The following is a 12,140-nucleotide window of genomic DNA, read 5'->3' as shown; positions in this document are numbered from 1 at the left end:
AATGCTATGAAAGTATGTGTTAGACCCATCTCATGTCCTTAAGTATGATACGATAGCACTCCAGACAGACTTGAGTTACGAGGAATGACCGGTTAGAATCCTAGATAGAGGGATGAAGCAGTTATGGTCCAAGAGTATTCCGATAGTCAAAGTCTTATGGAGAAATAGTTCAGAGCAGGAGGCAACGTGGGAGTTGGAGGAAGACATGTTAGCCCAGTATCCGGAATTTTTTGGTAAGTAAATTTTGAGGACGAAATTCTTTTTAGTCGGGGAGAATTGTAAAGTCCAAGAATTTTACTTAGCTAGTTAGATAGTAGTAGTAGTAGTAGTAGTAATAGCTAGTAGTAGTTATAGTATGTTTATTACTGTGGATTTTGGTTCAAGTCGGGACTTAGTTGAACACTCGTAGCAACACTTATAGATTTTATAAGTTTAACCTATAGTTTAAGAATATTAATTATAACATAAGGTTTGATTAATATAGCTGATCATGACGATGATATTTATTATACTATAAGGTTTAGATAGAACTAATAAGATTATGACACTTGTGAGGTGCTTGTTTATTGAGAAATTAAGTTTTTTGAGGAATAGTTTTATAAGAGAAATATTTGAAAACTCCAGAATCTGTCAACAGCTTTAAAATCATTATGGGACTTAGTCAAAGTTGTTTACTCAATTCAAATTAGGCTGAAAAAGTACAATTACGTGTACAATATTTCAGCTTATGCCGATATATCACAGCTCTAGGGGCGATATATCGCCACTCGGGGAATACGAACAACACGTAACTTCGCACGAACGTTTCAATAAGCCTTGGGAATATAAGCCCAGGCGATTTATCGCCTACCATGGGCGATATATCGGCTCTAGGGCAAGATTTTTGAATGATTTTGAAACCGAGCTCAATTCAACCCATAACCTCTTAGCAAGCCTTTGAATCTTTCTAACCGAGTCTTAAGCCTCTGCTAAACGATTATTCAAATGTTTTTCAATTAAATAGTCATTATTTCATTCAAGCTAAAAGATGATTTTTTTTCATCCTTGAACTCTATAAATAGGACCTAGTACCTAGCCATTTCTTTCATTCTTCAAGCTGAGTTTAGAGCCTTTAAGCTGCTAGGTTTACTTTAGAGTGTTAAACACTTGGGTTGGGGTTATAAGCTTTATCATCTTAAGCTTATTAAACACTTGGAAAGTAAGGTTAATAGTGTGTTTTTTGATATCGAGGTGTAGTTCGGTTGTAGTGCATTCAAAGGCATTCCTATTCCTAGTTCATTTATGTATGTTTCATTAGTTTTTATAGTTTTTCTCTACTGAAATCCTAACTCAATATTTTCCATTCCTAGTTAGGCATTTAAGTTCTTTGAACTTGAGGTTTCTTTACGGTAAGCTTTTCTTCTCGGTGGTTTTAGTTAATTTCTTTTAATCTTTTTCTTTTAGAAATACTCACCTTCTAATTGTTGGTTTTAGGAGTGTTCCAAAATCCCGTCCTTGTTCTCACATCCCGGTATTGGCAAGGAAAATAGGATAGTTTCATATGCTTATGTGTTATGTGTTATGTATAATATGTTTATGCTATAATACGTTATGTTATGTTTTATCTAGGGCTCATAGTTGATTAGTGCCCTAGTGTTTATTATTTTTATGTTTAGAGTTATGATATACCCTACCTCAGATATTAGACAAGGGACATAGATGGTTTATCACATGTCATAATGGCCATTAATAGTATAGTTCTATATGGTATACGTCTTTATAGTCATGTTATATGTTTATAGTTTATGTTTATGTTTATGTTTACGTTTTATGCTTTTAGTAGATTTTCCTTGCTGGGCATTATGCTCATTCCTTTATTTTTATATGTGCAGGAAAATAGTTATGGCGGCGGAAAGATTCTTGGCGGCTTGGGATTGTGTATTGAGGAAGAATGGATTTGGTGGACTGTGTGAACGATTCGAGGACGATGTTGTTTTTAGTCATTTTAATTATGTTTTCTATGTATTTTCTGCACCTGATTTTGTAACGAATTTATTTAAGATTTAAGTTATGTTTTATTTTCAAATAATGGGATCCCATATCATACTCCGAATTTATGTATTTTGACATTTCCTTTATAGTTTTTAATAAAGTTATGAATGTTTCATATGTATGTTTTCTTAAGAATAGTGTCTATGTATAAGTAGTTTTAATGGTCCAAAGTCTAGAATTAGTTGGGTCATTACAAAAGAAAAGTGTTCTCCTTCTTCAGGTCCGAACTCCACGGTCTTTTTTCAACAGTCAATCGTCACTCCATGTTTGGATAACCAATCCATGCCAAGTATGGCATCCTAGTCTTGTATGTCTAATTCTATAAGATCTGTCGGGCACTCCTTGTCCTCTATTGTTATAGTTGTTGAATGTAACCACCTAGTTGACAACATCATGTCTCTTGACGATAACATTGTACTAAAACTATGCTCAAACAGTTTACAAGGCATACCCAATTTATTAATCATATTCATAGCAACATAAGAATGAGTCGCTCGAGAATCAATAAGGACTCTACACATCACAAAAGAAATAGGGAGCTAAGTTGTGACCACAATATTACTGTTGGCTGCTTCCTTTTAGGTCAATGCAAAAACCCTTGTTGACACTAGGTTGTTGTTACTAATCTGTCCTGCTTTCCACTGTGGGCAATCTTTCCTCATATGGCCTGCCTGACAGCACTTGTAACATTTGTTGGTGTCAGCTTGACATTCTCGCACATGTCATCGCAAGCATTTAGGACAGCTGGGGTGCTCGACTCTGTTGTTCTGGTGATTCCTGCAGTTACGATCATTATTGTTATTGTTGCGATTATTGTGGTGGTTATGATGGTTGTGATTGTTGTTATTTGGGCTCGGAGATCTAGTCCTCTTTTTAGTGCCACTGTTCTGCCCTTCGTTAGCTTTCCGCTTATTGCCCTCATGGAAGCCCTTGTTTTTGTTGGCCTCCCTTCTGGTAGCATTGTCCTTCCATATCCGATCCTTCAAGTAATCTGCTTCGAGTGCCTTATCCAATACCTTAGCATAACAAACCACTTCAACATTGGTCATCTTAACATTGCTAGCAATCATTGGCTTGAGTCCTCTCATAAACCTTTGGACTCGCATGGCTTCAGTTGCTACTACTTTAGGTGAAAATCTAGCCAACTATCGAACTTTTGTGCATAGTCAGTAACAGAGTGGTTCCCCTGAACAAAAGTCATGAATTTGTCCACCCTGGTTGCCAATACAGCCGCACTGTATTACTTCTTGCTAAATTTCTTAAGGAAGTCTACTTAGGTCATAGTATTCATGTCATGAGCCTATTTGACCACATCCCACCATATCCTTGCATCCAACTTGAGTAGGTGAGCTACACATGATATTCTCTAGTGGTCATTCCATTCCATGTGGTCAAAGATGGCCTCTATTGATCTCAACAAATCCTCTGCCACCATAGGATCAAATTTCCCTTAGAAGCTAGGTGGGGCTTGCTTTATGAAGCGTTCATAGACTGGCTCAAATCCATAAGCCATAGGCAGTGGTGCAGGTGGTGGTACTGGAGGCTCAGGCTATGCCACTGGTACTTGAGGCACTTGTGGTACTTTCCTGGCTTGAGCCAACTCCTCATCTCTCTGTCTTCGTTGTTCCCTTAACCTTGCTATCTTTGCGGCCAAATCCATAGTTGGTGTAGCTGGGACTATTGGTTGGGCTGGTGGCAATCTCAAATTAGGAATTGTTGTGGCATTAGATATTGTGGAGACACGCTTTCCTCGGCCTCTCCATCTTCCCTTGCCTCCTCTTCCTCTTGTTGACATTAAGAGATTCTAAGGCACTGAAAGAGAATCTTTAGAGAGGATAAATCACATAATGGTTTGATAGATATTTGGGAAAATTATCATACATTCCATATCCACACCACTTAGAGTTTGGAAGAGAAAAATTATTAAACCATAACATTCAAAGTTTGTTTAAAAAAATTTCCAAAATTCAAACAACCCATAAAGTGTTTAATAACCCTAATTGAAAGCCATAAGTTCTTCAGGATTCTTAAGAAAAGTCCCATCTTAATCGTTAACATCTTATTGAAATGAGATATGAGACGGACTCTAGTCCTTGACCGTGGACTCGCCCCCTAAGCTGTAGCAAAAGATCTCCTCCGAAATGTGGAACTAATCAGGAGCGCTCGCAAACGACTCATTCTAGTGCTTACTTTTTGTATGGCGTGCACTACCTCTTGACACGCCGTCTCTCCTTCTAAATTGTGCACCATCACCTATTGTTCCTCCATCTCTCTGTCATCCATCTTTAACATGACCAGCTCCAAACGACTAAAATTAAAATTATCTATGAGGTTATAAATCGTGTACTTGATGGTGCTAAAGTTCAGCTCCTCCTGAATGAAATCGTGCCACACTATGGTCAAGTGGAGAAGGGCCTCAAGATATATCGACAATACTTCCCTTAACACCCAGTATTGTTCTATGGGTCGTAGCAATGCCCCTCTTTTGTTCATCATTCCTTGAATACGATCACAAATCACCGCCGTCGTTTTTAGTACAGTTATCCTCCAATCGTTGTGATCCTTGTCGAGTTGAACCTTAGGTATCGTGCGAATCTCCTTAAGTAACTGATTCTTAGTGGTTCTAATAATATGAGGCATCTTTCTATACTGCAATTACAAAACTACAAAATTTAAAAGCAGAAAGAATAAAGATAACATATAGAACAAATACTTACGACGCGGTGAGGTGAAATTTTCCCATCTTTAGCGTGTATGGGGAGCGTCCTTGGAAACATGAATGACCAGCTCTAATACCATTTGTAAAGCGTCGTATTCTATTACTTTGTAAAATGTCTCACAACTCATAAATAATTAGAAAATACCACTTAACATATGTAATTCAGTGGGACCTTGATAAAACAGGCAAAATAAATTGTTCTTATGCAACGTTTAAAGAAAAATAAAATTTATGTCCCACTTATAATTTTAAAACAAAAGTCCATAACATAGTTCTTTAAACCAAAGCGCTTGTGTTGATCGTTTATTCATTCATAGGATACCCCCACACTAAACACACCCAAATGTCAGAACTCCCCACATCACAGTGTGTGCCAAAGAGAAACCCTATTTATTACCTAAAAAGTGAAAGTAAGGGGGTGAGCTAAAAGCCCACTAAGGAAGTACAAACAAATACAACAACATTCAAGGAAACACAATAAGAACATAAATTTATATCGTAAAACTCATAACACATCATAATCATACACCATAACCATACATTATAATCATACGACATAAACATACATCATATCTAGACATCATAATCATACTCTTTGTGATCATGGTGCAACTATTGTCTATGTCACATCTTGCGGTAATTAGTAAAAGCATAAAAATGGAAAGAACTCCTTTGTGAGGTAAACAAGATCTCAGGTCCTTGAATAACCTTCGTGCATCTGCCCTATGAGTTACATAATATCCTTAGTAACTCTTTTGTTACATCACGTTCATCACGCTAGCAACCATTTGCCCTTTTCATACAACATACAAGCACATGCAATCTATTCCATATTAACACAAAGGAAACACATGTTGCGTCAAGCTCATCATAACATTTCACGATAGAATTCTATTTTTCATATCACATGATTCATCATCAAAACATAGCACATTATTCCATGTAACATACAAGTCTTACCATTTGATAGCATAAAAATTGTCTATATTTGTTAGCTATGCTCCAGAGGAAAGACGTGGTTATTTTTATATCATAAAGACCAAAAGGTATTTGTATCGACAAATGCTACTTTCCATGAGCATTACTATATGCTAAATTATAAAACTTGGAGAAAAGTAGTTATTGAGGAACTCACATCTGATCATATCATACCATCTACATTATTGAGTGATCAACGACACACATAGAAACCATAGTTCCCAAAAGGAAACCCTGGTGCAACATCATAATGGGAGGATTATTAGACAAACTATTCGCCATGAACACGAAGCACATGACCTAGCGTCAGACACTAACAAGGATGATCATTTGTTGGGAGATAGTGAGATTACACCACCACAATCATAAGAATCTACACATAATTATCCTTGACAGAGATCAACAAATATATTGAGATAGAGAATGCAAACCCTAGTTTTAACCAAAACTCTTGGATCTTCTTGAAAGCTTCAAACCCTTGTTAGAACACCACTTGAAATTTCTTCTTCTTTAACGGGAATCAAAACCAAGGCTTATACACAAAGATTATCACTATCCAAATTCACTATTTCACAGCCCTTAATGGATTCATGAGGCTTTTCTAAGACGAAATAAGAACTGACATTGAACAAACCTTTAAATTCACAAAGACAAGAATTTCTTTATGAATTTTTTTGAGAAATTTTTTGATCTTGAGAGCTATAGAGAGAGGTTAGAGAGATATTTGAGAGAGGGATCAAGTCTATCAAAACTCTATGAGAACCCTTTTATAGTGTAGGCTCTGTCAGTAAGCCTAACCAATAGGATTACATCTTTTAAACACACTATTTGGAGCTCAAAACATCTGTCTGTACGGGACACATCAGGCGGCGCGTTGCCTGCCTATAGGCAATGCATCGCCTGCTAGGCAATGCCTCACCTACCAGCAGGCAATGCGTGCCAGTTGGGCATCACCAAAACCCTAGGGTTTTTGGCGATGCAATACCACTAGAGTGGCGAATCAACGCCACCTAGGCAGTTCAAGACTCTAAAAGTTGACCTTAAATAATTCCAAGTCCTTCCAAACTTATTGGGCATCCTTAGAAACCTCATTATATTACTCTGGACCCAAAAACAAAATTTTTAAATGCCTACAATAGAAACTCAAATTTCACATCTCCACTATGTGAAACCATTTAGTGTTTTACACCTAGCTTGTGTAAGAACACTCAACTTTGTATTTTAACCAATCCTAGCATTTCCCCACTTGGTTAAATACAAACTTTTATCTTCTAGCTCAAAACAGTATTGCTGCCTAAAATAAAGTGCCTTTCAGCTTGAACTTTACCTTTGTGAAAATATTACAAAGTCTTATCGAAATCATTGTTTGCTTAAAAGCTTGAACCATGTATTCCTTATGATAAAATATGTAATACCTCACACACCTCCACTTGATCATTCGTTTCCCCACTTTTCTCGCTTAGCACTCATATGGCCATGTGCTCATCCTTTCATGAACTTTCAACTCCCATGAGAGGCGACACCACCTCTATGTTCACATAGGTGAAATTATTACAAAGTCTTTGCTACCTTTATAGATGTTTGTTGCACTCAACTAATTTTTTTTAAAAACCCTTTGTTTAACATTCACTCGGCAGCAACCAACAGTAACCATCTTGGATTAAACTCTCGATAGTTTTAGTGTTGTAACTATACACTTATCAATGACTTGTTCTTACCTGTTGAACTCTCTTCCTTTTTATTAACAAGGTAGGAGTTGGGTTGCCATCAATGGTTAATCTCTTATTTTAGGAGTTTCAGTCCCATCCCTTTTGAAGTGGAACTTACTAACCTTCTCACAAGAGGTTTTGTAAATTGATCTGCTAAGTTCTCACATGTCTTAACATATGAGATTGATATGATTCCATCTTGAATCAATTTTCTCACATATTCATGTCATAGACTTATACGTCTAGACTTACCATTTTACACACTATTATATTCTCTAGCATGAGTAGTTTGACTATCACGATGTATCATGATCGTCGATACCATATCCATGGTAAAAGGGATATCCAACAAGAGATTCCTTAGCCACTCGACGTATTTTCTAGTTTCCATAAGAGTTATAATCTCTGCTTCAATGGTTTAGTGTGATATACTAGTTTATTGCTTGGAACTCCAAGAGATATCCCATCCTCCTAGAGTAAACACCCAACTCGTGGTGGAGAGATTGTTTCCCACTCCCGATATCCAACTATCGTCGGAATACCCTTCATGTATCCTATGAAAATTTGAGTAGTGAAGGCTATATTCTTTGGTACACATAAGGTAACTAGGAATCTTTTCAATAGCCTTCCAATGCTTGCTACTTGGATTGTTAATAAACCTATTAAATTTACTAACTACATATGCAATGTTCGTTCCAGTACAATGAGTGGTGTACATTAGGCTCCTTGTTACACTTGCAAATTCCAATTGAGCCATCGCTCTTCGTTCATTCTTCTCAAGCTTCATGTTTGAATCTGTACGCCCTGGTTTTCATGCGGGCTGTTTAGCAGGACGAGCCTCGGACTAAACATGATTTAGTCCGAGGCTCCCACAGGCCAGAGGCTCTATTTCCAGGACGGGCCCTTTCTAGCTCGAGGGGGTCCTGTTTCCAGCTCGCGCTTGTTGCACCAGGAGCTGGGAATAACATCCGGCGACCACGGACGGATAAGCTCGGGTTATGGATTGCTCCGGTAGCGAGCTTCTCAGGAAGCTCTGACCCTATGGGAAGTCAACACGCAAGATAAACGTGCATATTCCTGCCATCACGTGTCCGATATCCCCCTGACTTCTCGGACACGCAGCAGGAACGTGCGTATTCAGACACCCACGGACGAGTTGGGCTGTGCGGCCCATTATCTCCTTCCATACTGATTAGACCACACTTGTGTGTCAGGTTTAGGAATTAATCATGAATATCACAGACTTGATATGACAAATGGTAAGGTCACGGGATGACCTCCCTACCAACTTCCAGGTGCCTTCTCCTATAAATATGGAGACCCTGGGAGTTGATAGGGGTTGGAAAAAAAGTCTTTTAAGAACTATATACTTTGTAAACCAAATATCCAGAGAATATCAATAATATTGACTAGTGGAGTAGAAGGATTTTAACCTTCGAACCACTTAAAAACGTGTCTTGAGTCACCTAGTTCTTTCCTCAAAGATTTCATATCTGTGACGGTTCTACTTTTAGTACTAATCTCTTTCTCTTCTTCTCTTAATTATCTGTTGCTGAAGAACCGCGTCAACAGTTTGGTGCTTTCATTGAGAGCGAGTCCGATTAGTACTACCACAAACATACAACTATGGTGACCACTCGATCCAAACATGGCAACGAGACAGAACAGCATGATGGGCAGGAGGCCCGCCATGTTGCCCTCCCTGATGAGCAAGTTCCTGAAGTCCAGCAGAGGCCAGGAAAGCAGCCGGCCGGCCAAGACGACACTGGTAGTTCGGTGCCCCGACCGCCTAATCCGAATCCATGTTATTATACTGCGGTGGAGATGGAGAATGCTCAGCTAAGGAGCCAGCTAGCAGCAGCTGGTCAGCAAATCCAGGATATTCTGAGTCGACTTCCCCCTCTCACAACCAACGGTGACGTTGGAGAGAGGCAAGGCGAGGCTCCTAAGTCTCGCCGGAGTAATCGATCCAGGCATAGTCGTTCGGGTAGACTCCCTCCAGCCAACTCCACCCCTTCACCACGCCATCAAGAGGCGAACTTCAGGGAAATGCCTCAGACCGAACAGCAGCAGTACAGCCGTTCGGTTAGGACGTCAACCCCTAGCTCTCAGCCTTCCTCGAGGACGCCCAGAAGAGATCGAGGAAATTCCCAAAGAAGGGCCGAGGAGATCTGGAGACGTCACCCCATCCCCGAAGAACGTCCAGTTCCTCGTCCAGCTCGCCCAGCGCGAAACCAGCAAGCTGGCAGGGCCGAGAGGCCCCCACCAAATTTAGTCCGTCCGGACGGCACTAGGATCGCCTCTCCGGTCAGGCATCCTCCTTCTCCCATCAGATACCCGTCTCCTCAGCCCGTCCGAGACATCCCGACCTACGGAAATAGTAGGAGAGACCCGCCATCGACCGGGCCTTCCCGGTGCAGCAGGGTGCCGGGGGAAGGATCAGGTCGGAGCCGCCAAAGACGCACCTCGAGCCTGTCCAGCAGGAGTCACTGGACCGGTAGTGCACGGAGTGATCTTTCGGGAGGAGACCTGCGACAGCGACTAAGTTCAACACAAAGTCACCATACTACCCAGGGAGGCGACCTTCGAGATCGCCTCAACTCTCACAGAGAGGATCGAGTTAGGGATGGTAGCCAGGCCCGTTCAGTTGGGGTCCGATCCGAAGTACGTAACGGCGGGAATGCCCCAAATGACCTATCTCGAGATAGGAGGGGCAACAACCCGCCTAATATGTACAACGGGTCCGGAGCTGGTGAACAGCCCCGGAATAACCCAAGATCTCAGGACAAGACCCTAGAGCGCTTAACTCAGATGGAGGAGCTGATGAAGAAGCTCCTATCGGAAAAAGAAAAAGACGAATATGATTCAGGGGATGAGATGGAACTCTTCGCCCCCAATATAGCAGCAACGGCATACCCTTCTGGCTTTCGTATGCCCCACTTGTCAAAGTTCAACGGGGATGGAGACTCGTCTGACCACTTAGGGATGTTCAACACCCTAATGATGGCTCATAACATCGGGCCAGAGCTTCGTTGCTTGATCTTTCCTTCCACCCTAACTGGACCTGCCAGGCAGTGGTTCAAACAAAGTAAAAGGCAGTCAATCAGCTCCTGGAAGACCTTTTCGGCTGACTTCAAGAGGGCATTCCGCGCCTCTCCGGCCGCCCGAGTCCAGGCCGACTCCCTAGCTAACGTGAGACAGCAACCTGGAGAGACGCTAAAAGCCTACTTGAGCAGATTTGCAAATGTCGCTGCTCGAGCCAGAGACGCCGACGACAGCTCCAAACTCATGGCTATGAGGACCGGGATCCTAGTAGGCGGAGATCTGTGGAAGGATATTCAAAGGAGGGGGGTCAGCTCGGTTAGTGAATTCCTTAACAGAGCCCAAGAGTGGATAAACTTGGAAGAAGCTGAAGCTTCAGCCGCGGGGACCAGCCAGGTCCTCGAGAAGCCCGCTGGGACGGGAACAGAGATCGTAGTGGCGACTCCCGACGTCGCGCAGAGTAACCAGACCGCTGGCGGCAAAAGAAAAGGAAATGGTGAAAACAGCCAGCACGGTCAAAAGAAGAATAAGTCCGCGGATAAATTCAAGCCCGTGTTCACAACGTATACCGAGCTCACCCAGACCAGAGAGAATATTTTCCTGGCCAACGTTACGCGAGTCCCCTGGAAAAGGCCGGAGCCAATAAAACACCCTAAGAGAAAGAGAGACGCTTCCAAATTCTGCCATTTTCATAACGACGTCGGGCACAATACCGACGACTGCAGGCACCTCAAAGATGAAATCGAGACTCTCATCCGAGCAGGTCCATTGGCGCAATACTCGCGGAACAGGGTCCCGACAAGTCGACCCGCTCCGGAGATCCCAGACATTCAACCTGGACCTCGGGTAGATCAGGACGTCCTTCCCCCCTTGGTCGAGGGAGAGATTTCCACCATCTCTGGAGGACCACACATGGCTGGCACGAGCAAAGGCGCCCAGAAGAGGTATGTGAATGAGTTGAAGGCCCACAATGGAGCGGAGTTCGTCCCGGAACAGTGTCAATCAAAACAACAAAGATTAGAGAAACAACCGATCACTTTCACGGAGGAAGACGCGAGCCATGTCCAATTCCCTCATAACGATCCCTTGGTCGTAGCAGTCCAGCTCGCCAACCGGAGAGTAAGGAGAGTTTTAGTGGACAATGGGAGCTCGGTGAACCTCCTATTCTGGTCCACCTTAGAAAAAATGGGTCTGACCATCTCCGAGCTGAAGGCAACCTCGATGATGCTATATGGTTTTTCAGGAGAAGGGTCAGCAGCGATAGGAACGATTGAGCTGGTGATCACCCTAGGAGACGAGTCCCGAACAGTGTCCAAACTACTCGAATTCGTAGTCATTGACTGCTCCGCTGCCTACAATGCAATTTTGGGCCGACCTACGCTCGTTGATTTCGAAGCTATCACGTCCGTCCGGCACCTCTCCATGAAGTTCCCTACTTCAACAGGGGTCTGTACTATCAAGGGCGATCAGCTCGCTGCCAGGGAATGCTACAGCATTTCCATGAAGGGAAAATCTAAACCCGGGCAGGTGACGATGGCCATTCAGGATGAAGAGGAATCTCAGGGACCCAAGGCGGCTCCTGAGATTGAAAAACCTCGGGTTTCCGAAGACGAAGAGCTCGCCCTAAGTGAGGACATTGACCCCCGAGTAGGCGAGGACAA

At 42.1% G+C, this 12,140-nt stretch overlaps 1 protein-coding gene across 1 annotated transcript; it reads right to left on the bottom strand.

Moving 5' to 3' along the window:
• Positions 1-2,753: 2,753 nt before the first annotated feature.
• Positions 2,754-3,137, bottom strand: LOC133799921 (uncharacterized). The gene has a single exon (XM_062237909.1). The coding sequence runs from the start codon at positions 3,135-3,137 to the stop codon at positions 2,754-2,756; it is 384 nt and encodes a 127-aa protein (XP_062093893.1).
• Positions 3,138-12,140: the final 9,003 nt, after the last annotated feature.

The sequence above is a fragment of the Humulus lupulus genome, chromosome 9 (assembly GCF_963169125.1).
Source record: "Humulus lupulus chromosome 9, drHumLupu1.1, whole genome shotgun sequence".
Classification (NCBI taxonomy): domain Eukaryota; kingdom Viridiplantae; phylum Streptophyta; class Magnoliopsida; order Rosales; family Cannabaceae; genus Humulus; species Humulus lupulus.
This window is presented reverse-complemented; position numbering and strand designations above follow the sequence as displayed.